This window comes from Temnothorax americanus, unplaced genomic scaffold, assembly GCF_048541705.1.
Source record: "Temnothorax americanus isolate GAGA-0224 unplaced genomic scaffold, ASM4854170v1 Scaffold1, whole genome shotgun sequence".
NCBI classification, from domain to species: Eukaryota; Metazoa; Arthropoda; class Insecta; order Hymenoptera; family Formicidae; genus Temnothorax; species Temnothorax americanus.
Window position 1 is genome coordinate 7,670,320 of NW_027509230.1, and position 25,183 is coordinate 7,695,502.

At 37.5% G+C, this 25,183-nt stretch overlaps 1 protein-coding gene across 6 annotated transcripts in view; it reads left to right on the forward strand.

Moving 5' to 3' along the window:
• Positions 1–25,183, forward strand: part of LOC143895158 (lachesin) — a 277,423-nt gene that overhangs the window by 133,332 nt on the left and 118,908 nt on the right. For 2 of the 6 annotated variants that reach the window (XM_077402101.1, XM_077402393.1), the window contains exon 1: positions 7,220–7,418. The exons of 3 other annotated variants lie outside the window; for them this stretch is intronic. In XM_077402101.1, the coding sequence (XP_077258227.1) occupies positions 7,235–7,418 (184 nt within the window). In that variant the 5' untranslated portion in view covers positions 7,220–7,234. Of the gene's footprint in view, positions 1–7,219; positions 7,419–21,716; positions 21,802–25,183 lie in introns of those variants that run through there. One more of the 6 variants, XM_077402447.1, reaches the window with a different exon arrangement.

The window sequence follows — 25,183 nt, forward strand, 5'->3', positions numbered from 1 at the left end:
ATACTTAAAAATTACATTGAGTATTAAGACGTCTAAGTAATTAATAATAAAGATACGTGATGGCAAGACGTATAATTTTGTAAATGCATGAAAGTGCAATTATTTAATAAAAGTACATCTAATGCAATTATTTAATGGAAATATATATTACATTTTCAATCTGATACAGACATTAACGTGAAAACGAATTATACCTGTTATATGGAACGCGATAAAATGCTTTTTGAAGTGCTTCTCTCTTTAAATTTCGATAAGTTATTCATTTTTATTGGTTAATTTGTTCAAGATGCAGAAAATATTTCAATGAAATAGTAGAAATAAAAAACGGTGAAGTATCACAAAACATTTTGATTATATGGTTATCAGAAAAAAAATTGTTCGTGACAGAAATGTGCTGAAAAGTTCGTGTGGAATTATTGAAAAAATTTAGCATAAATGGACGATAAATTCATGGAAAACTCTCTTGCCACTGCAGTGGGAGCCACGTTCCGGCACCTGTGCAGAACTCGCGAATAAGTTCTTATTTATACCATCGAACGCACATTATTTTTCACAGACCGTCTCAGGAACTTCTCGGTAACTTTTCAGAGCGCGTAATGGCGGTCAGAAAAACTCGCGCTACTTCTCATTAAATATTTATTCGGGGATAGGGAGATGGATGAAATAATTTTTTACGCGCACTTAAAAATGCAATGGCAATTCTTAAGAGATGCCAGAAAGAAGAATTTAACGAACGAGAACAAGATATAACAAAAAAAAAAATATTGTATTAATATAATTAAATTAGAAGCGATATTTTATTATCTGGGAATACATACACGTTAACTTTTGTCAAATCGTGTCATTTTCGAGGTACTACGTGTTGTAATCTTTTCGAACGAGGCCTGAAATATAACCTGTATCAAACTAAATATATAAGATGGAAACACCGAAATTCTAGTCCAAGGTGTATATTCAAACATAAATAAATTTTTATTTTGCCAGTCAAATAATAAACAACAATGGGAATTTATTATTAATTAATATATATCAGGATCAATATACTTTTAGTATTTGATATTAATTGAAATATTACAAATCAAGATTTAATGAGTTTCGACGATTTAATTATTCGATGATAATTAGAATTTAGAATTTGTTTAGTTTATTGTGTTTTGTTATAATAATTTATATTTCGTCGAATGTGTTGCTATAAAAACAACGTTTTATGCAACTTAATTAAACTTAATTACACGATTTCTTTAAGGTCATCGTTATTCTTTTATATTATAAGAAAGAAAAATAAAAGGCAATTTCCGAAAAATAATTTCAAAATGTATGAACATATAAAGCGTCAGAATTTTTATTCTAATTTTATGCTTTTTTAAAATACTCGCAGTATACTTTCATATTCCATAAATAAATTTATGAAATAATAATTGCGCATTCAGAATTATGATTACACCTACTTCTCGCGTTCATCCGAGCTGTAATAGCTTCGACAACATTGCGCGATCATGAAAGAATGAAGGAACACGGAGAAGCGAAACGACGGCGAACTGGGCCAACAGCCTATCTCGGCGGCATAACTTGGCGTTGTTCTTTTCGCCTTACTCGCTATACTCTCGTGGCTCCCTCGTTCGCCCTGTCGTTCCAGAGCTTTCACACACATTCTCCCTCTCTCTCAGGAACGATGAGGCAGATTCATTTCGTATTTATTAAATTTCATAAAGCATCCCAGCAGACAACACGGCTGTATTTTCCATTTTCTCGTCTCGACAGGCATAGTGTAGAAGGGGAGTGTCGCGGAAAATGGAGAAACGCGGAAAGAGGAGGAGGGGGAGGTATGACTACCTCCGACCACTCGCCCGATGACTTTTTTTCTTCCTCTGTTGTTCTCTCATTCCTTGTCTCTCTTTCTCCCTGTCATCTTTCTATTCACCTGTATCACGCGGGTCCGTCTCTTTCCTTCGTCGCCTGCATCACAGCGCGTGAGTTAGGTGTCACCATCTAGTCGACCTGTTTTACATTTAAAAGCTCTTGCCGTGCCCGCTATCTCGAATCGCGCTCGCGAAATGGCGTGTGTACACGTACACTACGACTACCCAAGATCTACAACTTTCCACGAAAGGGCTGTGCGATGCCGGCCAGTGCTTCTTCCGTATAGAGGGAGTCCGGTCGGTTTGTTTCAAGATGAGAGGAGTGCAGAATGATTCAAAAGTTCGAACAAAATGTCTAAAAATCTTACATAGCCTGTAACTTTTTTATCTCGTCGTAAATTGGGTGTCTTTCACCCGACAAAAATATATGGCACTCCACGAGTAGATAGTGCACATTACATTCGAAAAGTCGGTACTTGACGTCGTCATATACTGCACGTAAATTGGATCATTATAATTCCATGTCGCTCGCGACAGAACTTTGAATGTTTTGCTATGATAAACTTACACAGAATGAAAGGGGAATCCGTAATATATATATATATATATATATATATATATATATATATATATATACACACACACAAATTATTCACAATAAATTAATTGTATTTTTATTAACGTTATTACACTGCATCGTTGCATTATGGCATCGTGACTGTGACGGATGTCTATCGAAATTCTGAAACTTGGATATTATTGCAAGACTGGGACAATGATAACTCAATTTAGCAGCGAAGAAGACGTTCCAGCTGTCTGATATTGAAAGTTTTCGATGCCGACCACCGACGCTCGATACATTACGGCGGCACGTGTACGAGATATTGACCAATGACGCTTCACTATTGCTATTATTGGCTGAGATCTTATTGAAGTAGCCCTGCATCGACCCCGACTGGCAGTGCTGCTGCGCCGCGTCAACCATATTTCAAAACGAACGGACGATATTAAAACCGGTATTAACGTCAAAAAGTTTACCGATATTTCTTCGCTTTACCATTAATTTCTACTTAGCCGTATGATTCGTCTTAATAAATACCCGGTATTAATTGCGCAGTAAGGTACATCGATTCTTTTGTTTCTTTTATACATCTTGAAGATTCTGCGATTTTATTAAAATTAAAATATTTTATCCTTTCATCCAAGACAATACGTCATTTGAGTCAATAGTTACTGTATTTAAGTATCTATATATTTAACTATTGTAACCTTAATTTTTATTATTAATTTAGATAGAAAATATACATATAAGAATTGTCCGTATACGATATTGGCCAAAAGTATTGCACCACTTTCAAAAATATAGAAAAGGTATAAATTAAGTATTAAGTTCTATTCTTTCCTCAAAGCATTTCTATCAAAGCATAAAATAACAGTACTGAAATGAAATTTGATAACATTTATATACGTATTTCTTTATTAAAATAACAACTTTCCTGTTTTCATAAATGCAATCCTTTTGATAGTAATCCGATACTGTATAATAGCGTGAAAAAATAGAATTTATTGCACACTTTGAATTACTCTAATAGCTTGATGAGATTTGCTTAGTCATCCGCAAATAGATTAAACATTTTAATTCAATTTTAATACATTCTTAATTGAAGGACAAAACAGTGTGATGGATTTAGGACAAGAATTTTCTTTCATTATTAAGAGTTGATAAAAGTAACCAAATATATCCTATCAATCGATGATTATTAATTATTCCAATTATTTATATTGCATTACACAGTTTTCAGTTACTGCTAGCTTCAGAGATTGATACAGACAAAATTGTCGATTTTTTAAAATATTTTATATGAACCATTTCAAACATTGTAAAAAAATTATAGTAAAACTATCGATCAGATTTCAGAAAAAGTACTGTTTACGTTCACGTTTTTACTCTAATACTTCTTGATGTAAGAGCGTTGCAACTCGTTTCATTCCCGATCGCTCTGCACGTTGACCGTGGTAACTCGCCGTTGTTATCCGCGATGAAAACGAACGGAAACGAAATGCTCGGTGTAAAGCGACCCGATCGAAGCTCGCAGGAGTTTCTCGTCCCGTCGCGAGAGTCGGCGTAAAGTTTCCGCGGCTTGCGACAGCGGCCTAAACTCGCAACTTCATTCCGCTCGCCGCGGCTCGTTTCCTCTTTCTCGCTCCTCGTTCCGCACCGTATCCAAAAGCGCAGTCTCACCGCTTGACGTTCTCCAGCAAGGATTTGTACGCTTTTAGCGGTAATCCCGCAGCTCAACCTCACTCCCCTCGCACTTCTCGTCGGTAACCATCTCGCGCAAACCCGAATCACTGTTCAACCCCCGGCGACGAACCCGGACCGGTCTGGACAACCATTACACCGTTTCGCTGGTCCACACGCTTCGGATGTCGCTAGACATACGCACGTCCGGGGTCTGTCTGTGGAATTTGCGGATTTAGCGAAACCCCCGAATTAAATTTTAATTAAATCTGTTCGATCGTCCGTTCTGTCCCGTTTCCGACGTATCGCGGACGAGCGAATTTTTCATTGGATTTCAACATCGCCGTTTTGAAAGGGTATGTGGATCTTACAATTAGTTGTTAGATTATATCGTAGATTTTATGGAATTATCGTGAAAAATATGTAATAAATTGTCACGATTTATCAACAGCGCGACATGTTAATAAAATCTTCATTTATTAATTTAAATGTCGTATTTATCACGTGGATATCATATGAGAATATCCACTAAAGCTCTTGAAAGTTCCAAAGAAAGCAAGAGGGAATATCTCCCCGGGATGAAGAGTTATAGCTTTCTATTAACCTGTCGTAACCCCCCCCCCCCCCCCGACTAGAGAGTCTAGCGAGTGAGCGAAGGAGAAAAATCGTGTGGCGCATCGAGACCTTTTATGCAGTTCATCGTTTGTCGGGCACATAATGTGCCTGGCAATGAAAAAATATTCATATCGCGACCGGGCAAAAAATGGAAATTTCCGAACTCAATTTGCATTCGCCCGGCATATCGCCGCGCACACATATCGGCTAAAATTATTTAAAAATCAATTCAGCGTTAGTGAGAAACGTGCCGTCGACAGAGAGAAAAAATTGCATTGGCGTATAAAAGAGAGGTTAGTTGATCTCGCCGCCATTAATCGCACCACTGATCCCGGAATTGTTACCGATGCTCGTCTGCGCAGCGAAGGAACGGAATAAACCCTTCCTTCTTGTTTCATGTACGCCCACTTACGTTCAACTCCTGTGTTTCTTTCCTGTCTTACCACCGGTTTGGAAACGAAAAACGTGCATTGTGTGCCGGCCCGATGATCCTTGATGAGCGATATCCGTTTCCGCTCTAGCGAACAAAGCCTCGTTCTTACCGGAAACGCCGGAACATCGTTATCACGGCAGCGACTCCACTCATCGCTCTAAGTCTTGTCGAAATTGTCGAAAATCGAGCTGTAGCGACCGCGCACACGACTGACATGCGGCGAAACGTACCAAAGAATAGTTCGGGCATCACTCTACGTGTTGCATCCTGTAATTATGCTCATTATGTTTCACGTGCTAGAGACATAAGATATTCTGTGGCAGCTTTCTTAGATTATGTGTTGTAAGAAAAAATTCTTATAATTATCTTTTATCTAAAAAGATTTAATTGTATAGAATAGAAAAATTTTACATAAATCGACAAAAACATTGTTAAATGTTTGTAGATACCTATCGAACTAACATTTTCTTCAAAATTAGGATTTTTGACAAACAAAATGAAAGAGAATATTGTTAAATATTATATACGTTCAAATTCTTTATTTCTGAAAATTATTTCTTACTTGAGACATTTTTTTTGTATACAATTATTATAATTCATATAATTTCGACAAAATATTTCGACTTAATTACGTCGTATTGAATTCAATACGTGATTTCCTGAAGCGGATGAATATATTCCATTGCTGACAGAAGCAGATATATCGCATATTCCTCTGAAATACGAGAAGAAATACAAGAGTATTATATGTCAAATTTACTTGACAAAGTATATCAGAGAGTATTATATATTAACACTACGCGACTACGGGATGTGACAGGTGTGACGAGAGGGAAGGTTTATACATATATCGCGTTTATAATCTTTTATCCTGAAATAATAGTAATTGAAGTATGATGTAGAACTGTAGAGAGAAAAGCAACGTACATACATAATGAGACGAAACAAAACAGAATATGTACTAGGAATTTGTGCTGACGTAGCACGTGCCACATGTCGTTCAGTTATTTGCAAGCCGTAGTGTGCGAGTGAGTTTGTTTTGCATATAATATATCGTAAACCCCCGGTGTTTTAAAACCTGAATAAAGAACACCGTGAAATTCTTTAGTTATGAATCAACATCATGCAGCTGCCATCGGAAGTCGACTGATAATATTCGACAGAATTAAACATAGTCTTGTAATTACACGGAAATTATATTCAGACTATTGTTCTACCTTTTGTTTATGGATTATCTGTGATCAATTTACGACCGCTTAAATTAGGATTTTGTTATTCTGGTGGAATTTGATTTGGAAGCCGGGTTTTTTTTATTAGATATTATTTTTAAATTTTTTGTCATTTGCCGATTGCATATTTTGTTCTCAGTTTTCCGAGAGGCCAGCAGCAATCTCGTTAAACATTGCGTAGTTTCACATCTGATACCAAATCCGGTAGGAAGGAAGTTACAAAGCTCGCGCCTTTCGAAATTAGTTTAGAATGTAGCAAGATGTGCGCGCTACCGCGATCTCTTATTTGCCCGCGTCTTCTTTCTCGTTTCACAAGCTTTATAATATTACATTCCGTCTCAAGTACCGTGAAAAAAAAAAGAAACGAAGTACTTTGCGAAATCCATTAACGCGACGATGCTACGACGTTGTCTACTGGTTGTCGCCGCTTAATCCGTTCTTCTTCGTGGAGATGGCACAATCAAAGAAGCGTTATTTCTTTCGTTTCTTTGTCAAGAAATACGAAGCTATATATATATATAATTGCATTAAATAGTTTGAATATAGTATTTACCGATGACCAGCATTTTAATATTGATGCATCTCGCTAGAATACATGTAAATTCAGCCCCAATCGCGTTTAAATTGTACTTAACAAATAGAATAACGAGTATATTTGTCGAAAGTTGTAGACGTGCAACTTAATTAGGCTTTTGTAAAATTAATCGAAATCATTTAACGTATCAATATCGTGGCGTTGTTGGTTTTCACTGGATATCACGTGAATCGTTGCAGCCTCGGGTTATCAGTGGCTAGGTGATAACGCCCAGCGATTCCATCCGAGGAGCAGTGGCGAGACACAGCTCGTTCGCGCGAAATGAATCCCGCGTCGTCGACGTCGTTGTCGTCATCGTCGTCACCGTCGCGAGATGTGAAACGACCGGCCCGTAACGGCTCGCGATGGCTGTGTAAATTTGTTTTCTGGCAAATATCGTTTCCCCACGGCCGCGAGACGGTTTCCGTACGCCGTCAGGACGCGACGCGACACGTGGATTTACGAGGTACGCCAACAGGGATGGAGGTTTTTTAGTGCGAACGCCGGCGAGCTCGCTCGCTTTACTGAGGCACTAAGTTGAACCCGAGCGCGCTACCTGGGAGTTCTACTTCCTCGATACGTGACTCCATACGTCTGATCTTTAAATCAGTCTGTCCGGAGAGATAAGCTCGCGTTTCCTCTTTCGATATTACGCCACGAAAAACTTGCTCGATGTCTTTTTTATTGGCTCTTATGGCCCGTTGCAGACCTTTCTTATTTTCGGCACGAAATACGATCCTCGATTACTTCTGTAAGTGACAATTCACAATAGTTCTTTTGTGGACCGATCTAGATATTGCGCATGTTGGCAGAATGGAAGACTTGGATGATTTCTTTCTTTAACGTTGAAACATCAGTGATTATGAATGTGTCTGATAATGGGACTTGATTGTTTAATTAGTTGGAAACTTACTTGTTTGAAGGCAGATATATAGTATTTCCAATTAACTTAGATAAACGTAGTTTCTCATATTAATTAACAAATAATAATTTAATAGTGGTTATATTATCTAGTAAATATTTCAATCCATTAAATATTAAAAATGATAATAAAGTTAGATTCAATATCCTATATATTTTAAAATTTCCTGCAAAATAAATTTTGCAATTAGCAGGAAATCTTTGAAGATATAATTATTGCTTTTTCCTCTTGGCAATATCAGGTATATCAACGCCAGAAATAGTAAGATAATTTATTAGCGAGGAAGATTTATTAGCGGGTTTCCATTTAACACGACCTCAGATATAATTTAATATAGTCCAATTTTAAACAAGTATCAGTGTAAGGACCGTGTAAAAAAGTACACTTCTGTCTGACGGGTGTTTAATCGGTTATCACGGCATCGTCGTCGCGATATGACGCGCAATCTCGCTATCGGCTATAATTAAGCCCGACACTCATAAAGGACTTCCATAAAAGCGCCCGCATCTCACATTCCTGGCGACCGGCGCGGCGCGGCGCGGCGATGCAATCTTCGGAGAGTTTGTCGTTACCGCTCGTCGCGGATGAGAGACACGAGGTCGACAACGGCGTCGGCGATGATGACGACGACATCGGGAAGCGTTTAGCCCCGGGGCACGAAGGGGACGGGCGCGAGCGAACTGGAATGATTATGGCGGCCGTTTTTCCACACAAAAGATCAAACAGATGAGATCCTTCGCGACGGACGCGTTTTCCGGCGAATGCGATTTTCGCGAATTCTGTATCTCTTTAAGCCTCTTGTCTGGAGGTGATTAGACGGGGAGGGACGGCGGTTTGGCGAAATGCGCGGAAACAGCCGGATGGCTGCTCTTATTGTCCCCGTCGTAACAGCCGAGTCGGATTTCCATCTGATTCTTTTTTTCTCTCCTCTCTCTCTCTCTCTCTCTCTCTCTCTCTCTCTCTTTCTCTCTTTCTCTCTCTCTCTATTCACTTTTTATACCCTTCGTCCCTTTTCTCTTTCCTCGTGCTCGTTTGTAGCTGTAAAAATCGCGAGGGCGGACTGTTGGACAAACAACTCTCGAAACGAGCGCATCTCGTTAGCTCGGATATCGTTTTGGGACGGAATCTATATTTTTCATTCGTTGACAGAACGAATCGAAGTCAATCGAAGTGCGTTTCAATTGTCTCTGATGTTTCTTCTCCGATTGCAAAGAATACACTATATTAATTGAGCCGAGCAAGTAGAGAAAATTTCGTATAATTTAGTTCGATATTCTATCAGCATTGCAGGTTTTACCTTTTAAAAGAACTTAAACGTCATTTCGATCTCTCTTTTTCTCTTTCTCTCTTTTTCTTTCTCCTGCAAAGCTTCTATAAGTGAAGGTTTATCCTATAAACAATTAATTTATTGAAGCGTTGAATTTTATCAATATATCGAACTTTATATGCTCGTATTTCGCATAATCGGCCATGTAACGTGTGTTTATGCTACAAATACATAAAATTATTTCCTTTATCTATGCAACCTGATTAAATTATAGTCATAGCGTACATCATTCATAATACTGCTAATGCTTAATTACTGTGAATGATTTACCATGTTATTGAATCTATATAATGTTTGATGAGGTATTGAATCTTCGATTGATCAATTGCGCATTGTAATATTTTTTAAAGCGAATCTATACACGTAATAATTCCTATTGTACAAAATAATATTTACTTTGATCATATGTACGCATGAATTTTATACATACATGATGCTCCAAAAGTATCTAATAACATTTTAGGGATAGTAGTTTATCTTGTCAACATAATTTAATGGTAAAAATAGATTTCGTTTTGGTAAAAATTTTAATTTATTTCAGCAAAGTTAATATTTGCGCAAGCAGTACGAGATTGAAGATACATCTGTCTCTCTAATTTATCAGTAATTCGCTACAGTATAAGGTTTCTTTATGTCCTTCCTACTCAAGTGTGTTCCACGTCCACAAGACGTAATCGGTATATAATTACTCTATCGATTGGCGTAATTTTCGCGGATGCGAAGCTTATCTGCCAGAGCAAATTTAACCAATTTCAAGTAAACAGCGTCAATCGGTGTTCTTCGTTAGTGGCCAGGCGTCGTCGTTTACAGTCTTGATTAGATTCGAGTTTCGAACACTCTAGTTTATCTCCCGCGTTCTTCTAGCAGCCGGCGGGCGCGCAGCATCTGCTTCGACGACGCGCGGAAAATGTTGGAAATGGGAATTTATTGCCGCGACCGTATTATTCGTCGAAAATGGTAGTATCGTTTCGACGACGACGACGACGAAGGGCGACGACGACTTTTCGCGTGATAGGTCTCCAGCGAGAGTCTGAATTCGGCGTGATTTACTTATCTGCTGGTGCTAGCTTGACGAGACAGCGACAGTTTCGCGCGACAGTAATCGCCGCTGGGGCGTAAATCAAATTTCAACTTTAATAGCCCTCGAAACTTATTCGATTCATTAAGGCCTCGTGGAGCGGTGGCGCGCAGCGATAATTCCTTTTCCTTTCGGTAGGGATCCCTCGCTTCTGTCGTTCCTTTGAGGAGCAACGCGCCAGCCAACTTTTGTCTGACTCTCGCCCCCGTATTCTTGCGTTATTTTCACACTTCGTCACGCTTATATGGAATTTTAATCGCGACGATCCTAAAGTGATTCCACTCTAGATTACTTGGTGTGCACAAGTCGATAAAATTATCGACCTTTAACTGTGTAAGAATTTTATCGTTTGAAGTCAATATTAATAATATATAATATATGCAAGATATAAATATATACATAATTTAATAAATTCTTATATATTTTATATAATTTTTTCTATTATAACTTTCTATGAAAACTTTTGTGCACAAACTACTGGAGGTGAAAAAATGGCAATCAAAACGTTTCACTTTCGAACTCTTATAGGTTCAAGGTGTTATAAACTTTTCTAGAAAGCCATCTTTTATTGCGAGGAACTTGGTCGTGCCCTTAACGACGGTACTGAAGTCTTTAACCTCGATCGTGAATATCTCCACGCTCTCGAAGAAGTTTTCCCTGAAGAAACGCGACGTGGAATGAAAGCGATAAATTTAATTAGCGAAAATGTTTAGGGGTTCGAAATTGGCGTTAGCCGCACGAGATACCAGGCATTCCGCGATGCCGATCTTTCGCGTAGCTTCTTTCGTACGCCCCGGCACGCGGTATTTTATATAAGAGCGGTCCGCGTTATAGTGCGCTAGCGCTACGTTGCTCTTGCCGGTTACGCCGGATTAAAGTAATTTCATCACGGCCGTGTATCATCTCGAGAACTTTCCATAGTGTTTATTAGATAAATGTAGTTGCTTCGCGTCCCACGAGTTGGGGAATGCGTGCTAAGGATGAGCCGGGACGTGCCGCGATGCGCAAAGTCGTGAAAGACGACAGCGACGACGTATTAGGTTCGCGTCCTCCCAAGATCCTCTTCCCTGTACTTCGTCACGGTTCGCCACGGGTAAGACCATAAATTACCCGCGATGAATTACGAAAATATGTCGCCGAATTTCCACATAGTTCACGGAAGGCGACCAGCCGGCTCCGAGTCGTTTCTGGCTGGGTAATGGCGGTGTGGGTGCGTACGCGAGAATGAATGAAAACGTGGTGGGAAATTAATAGTGAGAAGAGGAAAAGATGTTACGGAATCTGCGATGGAGCGAAAGTTTTGACCTGAATGCCGTCCCAGAGATTGAGGAACTCCGAGATTCGACGAGGCGAAGGGCAAACTCGAACGCGGTTGAAAATCGGCGGGATGTAAGGATGATTAAATTATCCGATGTCATCGATTACAGATGATGGACTTACGATAATCAGGGCGAAAATGAATATAAAAGAACGAGGCTTGTAAGCTCGAGCAATAATAGCAAACGTAAATCGAACTCTGTTTCAACGTCATCAAATTTTTTGTTTGGCGCTGTTTACCTTTTAATATTGTTATCTGAATTAATTTGGTTTAATTATTGATACTGATTAACTGAGTAAACGGGCATAGGGAATAATTAAAATAGAAGGAAATGATGTGGCGATGATGATGACGACGACGGTGAATTATAATGTTCAGCGAAGTTCGTTGGATATTGTTTCGCCAACGTATTTTAGCGCACGCGTAATATTCAAGTGTATTCAAATTACAGAGGCCGCGAAATGCCTGTGGTTGAGAAAAATGAATGGTGACCGGAGACAGAAATATCGTTGAGCGCTTTGGTCGCGGAATGCGGTGGCGTCCCGAATAAAATCCGCGAGGTAAAAGTTACGCAGGTAAATTCAAAAACAATCCTCGGAAATTCTACACCCCCGGTATCCGATAACGAGAATAACGCGTGCTTGGAATTTCGCCAACGAAACGTACGTACGGTGGTTGCATGGCTGAAATAAAAATGGGTGGAGGAGGGCAGGAGGGAAGGGAGAAAGGAAGGCGTGTTAGTGATTATACTCGGTTCTGTGTCTCTTTTCCGGTTCTTTTCCATCCTAATTAAACGCGAATTGGTATCTTTTACGCTGACGCCGAATATACGGCTCGACAACGGTCGATGTCATGGTAATTTGTTGCGTTACGTCACCGGTGAATAAAAAGGCTGATTAAAAGCGGTGAAACGAATGATCTGTGCGACGCACATCAGACGCTTCCTGCAGGACAATAAGTTTTGCGCGTAATTTCGAGGGTTGATTAAAAGCTTCTAATGAAAATGCAACGAAAAAAGACGAATGCAACGTGAATACATTCATATGTAAATATTACGAGGAAAAAGGCGCGCGGCAATTATAACACAGCGCTGTGGTATTATTGCGTCTTTTTACCTTTTATTCTTTTTGAAAGAAGCGGGAGAGATGACAGGATGATGTGGCGATTTTGTAATAGGTTTCAAAGAGCAGATAAATAAATGAGCATGCAAATGAGCGTGATGAAACAAACGTTGTATGCATGGGTAAAAGGAAAACAATTCGATTAGGTTTACTTTTGTACTGTAAACGGTAAATCATAACGCGCCAGACTTTAGATCAAAGCAGTCAATTATCACGCTCTAAAAGACCTCATTTCCGATTTCAATTCGTAGACCCTGTAATGAAATAGGCCTTCGTGGGAGGCTCTTTGATCTTAGCTTTCGTCTCTCCTGTCTCGGGGGGTCTTTATATCCTCCAGAACTGATAGATTCGATCGGGAACCAGCTTCTATCTCGACTTATCGAATCTGAATCCGCGTGTACTTGCGTGTCTCCTCCCGCATTCAGATTTCCCTTTGTCATCGAGCATAGAATATCTTGTCGGTTGCTCTATTGCAGATATTGTGTCTTTTAGAGAATTTGAAATTAGATATACGTTACACTGTCCGTGTTGCTGAGGTTTAAAGCGATTGAGAATTTACATACTCTAATTTTTGAAATTGATCTAAAAACTCTACATTTTTGTAAAGAAGCGAGCATTATGACGAAACTGAAAGCTGGAAAATGAGGAACAGAATTATGCAACTAATGCAGTTTGTTTTCTTTCTTTAACGCGGAAGAAAGGAATAAATATGATTTTAGAGAACAGCATGTAGCTAAAATATACATTAAACCAAGAATAAAATGAGCCAACGAGGCGCACGGTCGACGATTTTAAACAGCTATATAAATTACAGAGCGAATTTTTCGCTTATTGTTATCTGTATCTAGCCCCCAGATAATGTAGATACCCCAGACGTATACTTAGTCCGCGGAGAGCCGAGAGTTATAGCAGTGTGAGTCAAGTGGCATTATCAGAAGATCATGCGCGAAAGGCACTAACTCGTGTATCATATATCTTGGCGCGGGTTATTTGTATCTACGAGAAACTGCTTCGAATTCCACTTTTTTCCCGCATTTCGTGGCTGCTTTCGAACCTCTCGCCATAAATTCATGCCCCTTACACCCACCATAAACTTGGGCAATATTTTCTCTCACCCTTCGTCGTCGTACCACTCTTCGAAAACGTCGAGCCGATGCGCAGCCGACGATCGATTTGTCCTTAAGATGAATTGGTTGTAACCGGTACGGTTAAGTAAATTCGGAATAGAGTAATTCCCGGATGCATCTATTCTCGACTGCAATACAGCCGTGGAAACAAGGGTTCTGCAATCGTCTTCCACATTTAACGCTAAACGGTTAATCAGTTACGTTATTTTAATTCGTTCTAAAACTCCTGCATAAAAATCGTAATTGCTCTTTTAGATTGAGAATTAAATGATCACGTTTAGCACACTAAATAAACTGGAATTAAATATACGAAAATGGCTGTTATTTTAAGTAAATATAATGTTTTCAAAAATACTTGTTCTCGTAAATAAAAATCAAACTGCAACTTTTGTGGAAAATATATTGCACGTATGTAGATTTTGGTTTATCTTTTAAATTCCTATTTTAGCGCTCAATGTGAGCGAGATAAGTTTACGAAACAATATCTATGAGTTTATTTATAGAACAGCTAAATAAATAAATGATTCGATGCTGCACGAAGAACAAGCCGGGAAGTCTTAATCTTGTATACATCTCATCTTCAGATTACTTTATCTTCTAACAGTAATGGAGGTTTTCCAACTCCGAACAAATCTAATTTTCCACGTTGAAGCTGATGTTTGGTGTGCCCTGAATATTTTATCTGCGCGAAACTTCTCTTAGCTTTACTAGTATCTACTGTCGATTCCTATAAAGAAATCTGAGCTTATGCGAAGTCCAACTACTCGATAATTCTCAAAGTGAACAATTGTTGTGTTTCAGACACGCAATTGTAATGAAAAATGCACGCAGAGATTATTTTAACGATTAAACAAAACTGCGTGAGTGATTCTAATAATCTCGCTGACATTTAATCATTAAATTATGAAATTATTTTAAACTTTGAGATGTTTTATAGCAAACATTTATTTTACATTATTCTAAAAAATTATGTGTACAAGGAAAAGGAGAGGAGTATATATGTAGATATATGTAGCAATTAAGGACTCAAATTATGATGCAATTATTTCTTATAATAATTAAGGCTTAGGCATAAGCTTCGTTATTAAAATATCAGTTTCGTCAGAATTTGTCTACATTATGGATGTTGGAATTTAAAAGTATTGCCAATTACCATTTATTCCCTCGCATTACGCCTCAGTAATTACGATAGAAGATATCATCCTTATTTAATTCACGAGTCACGAACAACACGAAAGACATATCACGGACGCGACGTTAATGACTTGATGGCGAGGGTGCGAAATTGAAAAAAGGCGGCGCGGCGATTGGAACGCGAAACCATTAAGTCGCCAAACTTCCACGGAGAAAACGAGACACTTCTCCTCTCTTGGATTTCTCTCGCCGAGAAGATCGGTCTCGCGCGCCAGACGATCGAACTTCCTGGAATCTTCCGGCGAGAGTAAATTGAAAGTATAAATTACAGATAAGGGATGCTGGCCCTTCCCTATCCTTCGCGACTGGGAGGGTACGGGGCGATCGTTCTGGATCGTCTTGGAATGGGTGGTTGCACGAGAAGTCAGTCAGTTATGCCCTGAGCGTGATGCCCCTACCAATCAACTTCCTTGGGTAGCTTCAGCTCTCCTTCCGGTTCCTCTTCCGGCTCCTTCCGCCTCTCGTAGATCCAGATATTCCCAAGGAGCCGTCACCTTCCTTCCGCCCTTAGCGCCTATATCTCGCGTTCATATGTGTGTGTGTGTGTGTGTGTGTGCGAGCAGCCTCATACGCGTACATTATGCACCGGTGTTCGAGCGTAGGAATTCCAGGCACGAGGCTTTCGCGGTAAGTGGAAATATTTCTGCCGTGGAAGCCGCAAAAGGTATCACTGTCAGGTAGCTGTTTCGTAGGTTGTTTAAGCGCGAGACTGAAACGTTTCGTCCTGAATTCCGCGGTCTCGCCACTTTCCTGCGAGTGCATTTTTCTTCCCCGCTAGTAATCCAGTTGATAAGTTTAATGCGCGCGTCCGCGGTAATTATGACGGATCGATTAAAACTAACGAAATAAAAAGAACACTGGCGAAACTTTGCGGGCAAACTTGTCCGAGCGTAAAATTTGTAAAGGCGGAGATTGCATGGTGATGAAAGTAGCTCGAAAGTTTCGTGTTTTTGTAAGCATAAGAAGGGAGGAAGGATCCCAGAGAGAGAGAGAGAGTTGATGTTAAAATCTCGTTGAAATTTTCGGACGTATTAACGACGGTCGCTACTTTCAATCAAAATAATGCTTTAATTAAAAGGCGATTTCAAGAGTTTCGTAACGCCTTTCGCAATTCGCGCAGTTTTACGTAACTGTTTTCTCAGGTTACTAAGCACGTCCACAAGTGTACATGTATGTCATGTGTCGTTGTAACAGTAGAACTTTAAATACGTGACTTTCGTCGCAAATCGAAAGCGCATTTCTACGGTAAAAGCTCTGAAAAATGTTACTAACAACACATACCTTTTCTGATAATTTCTCAGTCGCGTTATGATTCATTTCGTTGGATTTATATAGCAAAACATTTTTTAAATAATTTTATACTATAAAAATTTTATAATTATTTTACAAAATTGAATAAATTTATGCGATATATCCAGTTAGTAGTACGTGAATAGAAACACGAATATCTATTTCTGTCAAAATTTTAAATTAAAAAAATTTGATATATTAAATTTATCAGTAGAGGTGGAATCAGAGATGCAGATAAATTCTTTACAAAAATATATGAATTTACAATAATACAGAGTTAAATTATACTTGTAAAAAAATTAATATTTTATTATCTGCAATATATTTTATTATGATAAAAAATTGTGATTTTTATAAGCCATTAATTGAAAATTTTTCTCTATTTTTCTTGTCTTACTCTTTTTAACATATATTTCAGAAGTGAAAATGTGTAATATTCGTAGCTTTTTATTTGCATATTTTTTTTAAGTAAAGATGATCAGAGTCAGAGAGAAGAGATATATAGCTAATCAATTCTTTGATTAGCGTCTGAATAAATTTCTTTCACGTTCGCATTCTTTAATCTTTGTTTTACATTTTTCTCATATTCGGCGCGTGCTCGATACATTTTTCAATTTGTAGAAGAGAAAGATGCGGTCGCGCCGATAATAAAAATCGAGTTAACCAAAGTTTACTCGCAGTTGTGCTACACTGCGGGCTCGTAAGAAGTAAAGGCACTTTGGTGAGAGATAATTGCTTCGTCTAGCGAAACAACGTTATAACTGACGTCGCGGTGAAAAGTGAGGAAACCCGTGTGGCCGCGTTTATTTCATCTGTCACTCGGTCGAGCGACTCCCGGCTTTTCTTCGTGGCTGTCGCTCCTCGTTCAAGGGCGATACGTGTTTAATGAGCAGTGGCGGAGGAACCGTGTAGATGTGTGCAAGGCAATTGCATAAGAGTCTTGAGAAATACAGGGCTCTCTAATAAAAATTTTGTATCTTATTTTCAAATATTTTGCTACACTTCTGTTAAAAACTTTTATTTAAGTTAGTTTTAAGATTATTTTGCCTTGCAGTAAAGAAACTTTTACAGTTTTAGTTGATATTTCCAAAAGTAATTTTTATCCATAAGAGAATTGCTCATTGATTATTTTTTAAAAACTAGATAGCTCTAAAATATTAAACTCAATTTTATATTGCCGTAATATTAACTCTTTAAGACTTTCTTAATTGAAAAATTTTTTAATTAAGCACTTTTTTTAGGCGGAGTCTAAAACTCAATATTCGGAATCTCGAAGTATTTTGATCATTTTTAACGAACTCAAAATGTCATTTCTTTACTTTATTTCTTTAAATAATAAAACCGTTGCTCAAACTTATTTGTAATGCGAAAAAAGCTAATTAGATTATTAATCACAATTGCGAATTAAGTAGAAGTGGAAAGCAAAAGTCTTATCTTTCCTTGTTCGATGAAACTTGGACCATAAAACATCACTAAGAAAGTTTCCGCCATGAAAGCTTTTTCTCGTAAAGATTTCTCAAAATGACCAATTGCACGTAATTAACATACACATATATATACTATGAACGCACGAAAACTTCCAAAAGTTATCCACCAAAGTCTCTTTGTTCGACATTACTATGACTCGTCGCTGTATTATTTTGGAAGTTACCTCGCATTTTTTATAGCGAATTGCTATTGATCTATTTTCTTTCTTTTTCCACTTTCTTTTTCACCTGTCGTGTCAAAATCCGTTAAAATGTGTCATTGATTGTCAAGTTAGTGTCTCCATCATTATGTGATAATAAATTTTTCGTCACTTTTTTTGTATATCATTATTTTTTATTATTTTTTCTTTTTTATATAAATTTGGGACTGGATAACGATTTTCTAGCTTTTATGATTCTCCTAGCTTTTTTCCATTTTTTATTTATTTTTTTCTTTAATTTTTTTGTCCTTTTAGTTATAATATAAATTCTACACATATATGTCAGAATAAAGGATATTTTAGTTTTTGAAATCTCCTATGTATAATAGAATCGTTATTCATGTAATTTTGAAAGTAAGTTATAATTACTAAATGACTAAATATGGATTATTGAATAATTATTCTGATATCTTTGGATATCGCGAATAACAGAACTAAAATAGTTTTAAAAATTAAATGAATAAGCGTTTTTCTTAAGCGTCAACATAGTGAAAACATTCTTTGATAAAATGGTGTCGCAGACACGCATTCGCCAAATGTCAGCGTGTTTTAAAGCGCATTCTTATTTTTCCTTGCTGTTGACAATGCAATTTATCATGCAGAAACGCGCCGGGTAGCATATTTCATCGGACACGACGACGGTATTTATTTGTATTTCATTGTGTTACGTAATTACCCCGTTGCATCTGACACGAGAGCAGTAATCGTGCCTCGAAGAATGTGCAAAATTTCATTAACGACGCCGTGAGCGCATCAAATGAGACTTCAAAGAGATACCAGTAGTTTTATGGATGGTACAATTATTCCGCTATGTAGCAAGAAAGTAGGAAGACGTAATGACATTTAACACCGACGTAGTAGAAACGCCTCGTTTAATTCCCTCTTAGGAATTATATCAGGTACATTTCACGCTGATAATGTGCCTTTAATAATCTTTCACGAATAAATCGCGATGCGACGGATTTTATCTTTAATCGTAGTGACAAAAATATTAAACATTGAATATCTATAGAAAGACTAATTAATCAAAGCTATGAATAAGCTATGAATATCACTGAAAACTGTGACAAGTGAGAAGGGAGAGGGCAATGTATGAATTTTCGATAAAAATACGATTATTGATTAAAAAAAAAAAAAGAATTACATAATATATATAAATTATATTAATTCTTTATAAATATATAACATGTATATCTCTTGTCTTTCTGAAACAGTTTTAAAGATTTTATAGTTGACATTTTGACATTTGATAAAAACAAACAAAATTAAGTTTTGTCTTTGATTTTATTAAACTTTTCTGTTTTTTAACAAGTTAAATATTACTAAAAGATGGAATTTTTTTTTACTTTCTGTTGATTTCGTTTATGAGGATTATGATAAAATTCCAAAGATTCTGTAGTTCATATAGTCGCTATAAGAAAATCCGGAAAGAACGTATGCTTTGCTTAAATTATTGATATACAAAACTTCCTCCCCAAAGAGACACGAAAAGACGGTATAAAAGCACGGCACGCATAACCCGTGAGTTACCGCCTCGCGTCGTTAACCCTTTTCGGAATGCAAAGACCGGTCCCAGCGATAAAGGGCTCTCGAGTACCATTCACCATGAACAGCCGTCTCACTTCAAGTCCCTTTCCTACTTCCTTTTATTTTTCTGTTCTGTTATCCCTCTCAATTTTACACGTCGCAGAAACTTTCCGTCGCAGCCCCGGCACGCGTCTTAGACGCCGCAAGAATATTAAATTCCTGGCGCATAAATTAAAAGATAGTGGCTTTCCACTTCGCCTACGTATAAATTTTGTGGAAATCGAGGAAGAGTCGGTGTGTGAAGGCTGGTAGACAGGAGGTTTATCGGGTTGAAGAAGAACAAAGCATCAGTTTTATGCATGCATTGATACCACACCTGATACTACAATGTTACTGAAAGAAAGGAAATTTATATGATTTCTACTTTCTCTTGCATTATTCTTAACGCTTCTTAATGATTTGCTATCAAAAAAGAAAAGTAGAAGAAGAAATTATTTATTATATGTATTACTATTAGGACGATTTGACAATATCTCCTTTCTCCTCTTTTTACTAAATCAATATAAAAATAGTGTAATCATAGAGCGTGTTTGATTTTATCTTTTTCGATTTCGGATATATTAAGTTTTTGGACTGTTTTCCTTTTTCGCCTTTTTCTTTATCTTTGTTTTTTTTTTTTTTTTTTCAATAAATGGTTAAATAACAAGGAACTCTCGTCCGGCTGTCAAATGGTGACTCAAGTCACCACGTTATACTCTCAAAGTCTCTTTTTACTTGTCTCTTGTTATCTCTTTCTTTTGATTTATTTAAAAATCGCGTGGTTTATGTTTTGTAAAATATTTATCTTGAATGCGCGGAAAAATTCAATTTCCATAATGAAGTTTGTGATCTTTACTGACGTTTATATTTCTGCTTTCGCTTTTTTTTCTTCGTATCTTTTACGTGAATATGTGAAAAGGATTGACTAGAGTAAAAGTATTCTTGACTCACTAGCGAAGCATGTCTACTTTTATCTTTGCGCATTTTTTTTCACCTTTTGGTTTATTTGCATGTATCTTTTCTGCTGCGACGACAGTTTATTTTTTCCATCTTTTTTAAGATATATCTGCTCTAGATCTTCTTTAAGATAAAATTTGCTCAGATTGGTATACAAAGTCAGAAAAAAGGGAATTTTTAACCTCGCTACTAGAAGGAACTACTAGATTTTTCACCTCTGGATATTCTCGGACAGGAAAGAATGTAAATTAATCCGTAAGATCTTTCGCATTTATGTTAGAATTTATTTTATAAAATTAAATGTGATTACTTATCTCTTCAATTATTAATCAACAGACTTAAAATTTTATTTTTTACTGGAAGATAATTTCCTATAACATTTTGTTACGCAATGAATACTTTTTGTTTTTAATTATAAAATTTAATTTGTAAACATCGCATTATAACGATTTTCTGATATAACTAAGGTCTTAGCTAACATTTTTGTTAAACTTTTGCCTAAGCCCGCATTATCGATTTTGGGTAAACGTGTAACTTTTCGGGCCTATATGTTCATTAGTAGCATATCGACTTTACAGCAGTTCTACAGCATTCCTCCAGCGATAGAAGTGTAAATTGAGAGCCGAATAATCTTGAAATGAATATTCGTTCATTTAATTCAGATTGAAGGTACGCGACCAATGGTGCAATGGCGTGATATGAGATTTCATGATGATGAGAGCGCGCGCGGGCACGTATAAAAACCACAGAAAATGCAGGAAAAAGGGGAAGAATATGAGTGGTCTTTGGTATAGAAATTATTCCATATGAAATACGTCTCACATTTCGGGCTCTTTTACCTTCGCGAGAAACGAGGAATGTACACAGTGGCAGAATTCCAGTTTATTTCGTTAATGAACGAGAATGTTGCGTATGAAGATACTAATTAAACTAATTTATCACGAGGTTAGAACACACTAAATATCCTGCTTGCTATACGCGGTCCGGCGATATTTTTATGCCGAGTTGTTAGCTCTCGTACGTATTTCGTTTTAACGTAGCTGCATCGTTTACACGAGTGTGGAATTTAATTCTACCTGCATTCGCACAGCCGATCGATCTTCCAAGATCTTCGGCGCGCGGCGCCGCGGCGTAATCAGAATTATACATAAAATAAATGTGTTTATATATGTTGCAGGTGAGTGCTCGTCATGTTATTTGAAGATATTCGCGGCGCGTTTCGCGCGAAAATTGCGCATTTCGAGATATGTAAGCAGTGACTGGTAAGTTTTTTCGACATTTATTTTCTAAATTGCCGTGCAATATTTCTAGTTTGCGTTCAATAATTTAAATTTAACACGTTCTACTTGCCTTGCCCACTCATCATTTATTCGATATGAATAAAGTAATGGTGACATCGATTTGGCCGTAAAAAGTTTGTCTTATCTTTTGTAAAACTTTGCGGCAAAGGAGAATCGCGTCCACCGTCTATCCTCAAATATTCATGCTTAATTAGCGTGAACCAGGTGAACTGTTAAGTGCCGACAGTGTCTTTACTATGTATGACACTTCTTTTTAAACTATACATAGCATGTCCGAACTCTAAAAAACTGTTGTAATCTTTGGGCAAGGAAAGAAGTAGTTCACACTTCTCTTCTAATAATTTAACATGTATTAAGACGATAGTTATATTTATTTCCACAATAATAATATTTATTTTCTAATATTTGTTTTATTTTACTTTTTTTCCGTTTCTAATCGTAGTTTTTGTCCGGGCCGAGATAGTATTAGTTATCGGAAGCTATGCATTATCGCATAAAATTGTTGTTTTAATGACTCAATCATAAAGATGTAAAATTTCGCTACAAAAATCTATTGAAATGAATGTTATATGTACATATTTGTTACGTATTTAAAAATTGGATTTCGATTATCGCGTGAGGCATTTGATTTCTAATGCGCTTAAATTATTAATATTACGGAACTAATCATAAATAAGAAGATTTATTACATTTTCATTAGCCATATTACGCCATCACGTGCGATTATTATTCTCCTAGAAGATAATGTTCGTACACGAAATCGACGGCGCGGAAAGTGCGTGCGAGACAAATTGTCTCTCGCGGCAGATTTCCGGAATAAATTATTTTCATTTGCATGCTTAAGCAGTCGGAGCGCCCGGCCACTCCGTTTTTAATCTCGAAACAACCCTATTTTCCCTCGTTCTTTCGCGTCGCAGCTTCCTCTTTCTCCGTCTCGCGTATACGTCTCCAGCGCGGAGCCTCCGGCTCTTCTCACTATTCGCGAGCCTCGCCGATTTATCACCCCAACTTATTTCTCGACACTCAACGTTTCCACCATCCTCCTTCGCGCGCTCCTATCTTCTCCCGTGCTCTTTTCGCCAACGTTCGCCATTCTTAGACCGTTCTTCGCGCGGTCCTTGGCTCGTACTCGTGTTGCTCCCATCTCATTACCGCGCTACTTTCGATCCCCGTGTCGTTTCCGCTGCATGGCCTGTGCTTTTCATTTCAACTCCTTCACCCCCTTCATATTATTTTCCTCGCTAATAGTCTCATTCACTCTCTTCACCGGCGTTATCTGCAAAGGGCGGTATATTGGGAGACTCGTGTAATCAATAACAAGCCATATAATATGGCAACTATATGCACTCCCGTTACGTTTTTATATAAGAGAAATTTCAGTTGAGTTTGCTTGTGTTTTGCTTGATAAACCGTTTTCTTTCAACAAACTCGAACGCTGCAAAATCGTTGCTGTTTATGTTTTTGTTTAGCCAATTCGCTTCTGTGCGCACGCTTTAGAAAATTTATGTATATTTCGTAACGCTGTCCTTCTACTTTATTTCTACATTGCGGTAAATATAATTACTTTAATACTGCGACGGGTGACGTGCGCGCACGCTTGGAAGACGTAATTTGTTCATACCGTTATGATTTTGTTTCAAAGCTGACGCGGTGCAGCAATTTGGATAAAAGTACACGCGGAAAATGTGGAGAATACATATACATATATATATATAATATATATGTATATATATATAGAATATATACATATATATAGGAGCGGCGCGACACCCGCTTCGTGTTTTCTGAGACTCCTCCATTACAGAGAAACTCCTGCTTCTAAAACGGGGGCAGACCGAGCGTTATACGCCACTCCACATTAACCTACGGTAGTGCATGCGCATTCGGGATTATTAATTACATTTTCTGAGAAAAACGTTTGTCTTACCTAGGATGCGCGCGGGGCCGGTTATTTCTTATGAAGCATTTTGCTTAGCTCACCGTGACCTTAATATCCGAGAAAAAGTGATGTGTCTTAAGCCGATTATAAAGCGGTTGCAATGGAAAAATTTTGACACTTGAAAATTGAAAAAAAAAAAGATCCGCGTGGAAAAAAGTATAAATCAGTCAACATTTCTGCATTATTTATTGCGCATAAAGCTTTCTCAGGAATATTAAAGAGACGCTTCGAAATTTTTTAAATTTTAGCGGGTGCTGTTATAATTTTATAAAACTTTGCATCGCAAATATCTCGGCGATAATCCCCCGAGACAAACTATTCGTCTGAATGAAGAATACGTTAATGGAGATGCGAGTCACAAAGACTATTGTATTTTTATAGAATGTGAAAGAATAGAAAGTTGTGCTATCGATCGGTATAACCGGCGCGAAAGGGTTAAGACATAATTTACTCGAAAACTTGACAGGAGTATAGGAAGAAATCTTTATTAGAGCGTGGCCGCTCGGGCTTCGCGAGAATTTCTTTAAAAAGTTCCGAAGTTTTCCTTCTCATTGCCGCGCTTTTCCCGCGGCGCGTAGTGTAGAATTAAAGGAAATTTTCTCTCGCGATACGCATAAAAAGGTTCGTTCGACGAAACCTGTCAGGGCAACCCTGCGGTTTAATAAGGTCAAATTGACGGAAGTTCCGCGTCCGTGTTTCCTTTCTCCCGCCATTTTCTCGCGCCCGTCTTTCGACGGCTTCGTAATGTAACAGCCTTTTTTTTCATCAGTATGGGTGGATATTCGTGGACGGTGTTTTGTATGAAAAGTAGACCGTAACGCGCAGCGCCGCGTGAATGAGCTTCAAAACTGACCTATCTTACGTAGATACAAGCGTAGACTTTTATGATCTCATTGCGCTACAGAAAAGTTTATTCGAGCTCACGGTGCATACAAGTCGTATTGTTTTCATAATACATGGTATTATGCCGTTCTTTTTCGTATTAATTTCCCTAGTGTGATATGTTATGATTAATTTTTTATTATTCCAGTTGGCTCTGACAAGAATGTATTTTTTGCATAAATATAAAAAAAAATACTTGCCCTTTAGTAAAATTTTATAAGATAACTAATATCTTTAACGAACAAATAAGAATTTCTGATAATAATAAACATGTGGACATCAAAAAGTAAATTATACAGATCTTTCATAAATGCTATATATGCTATATGGAATATATTTACTGTATACGAGTATTTGAATAATATTATTCATATGGAATAATATTATTCACAGTTCATGGAACGAGTAAAGAATCTAGTTACATATCTTTCTTTCATTATCTGACTTTTGCACAATAAATAATTCAAAAGTTATATTTAAATACAAAGAAATATTAAGTTATATGTGAATATATATGATAAT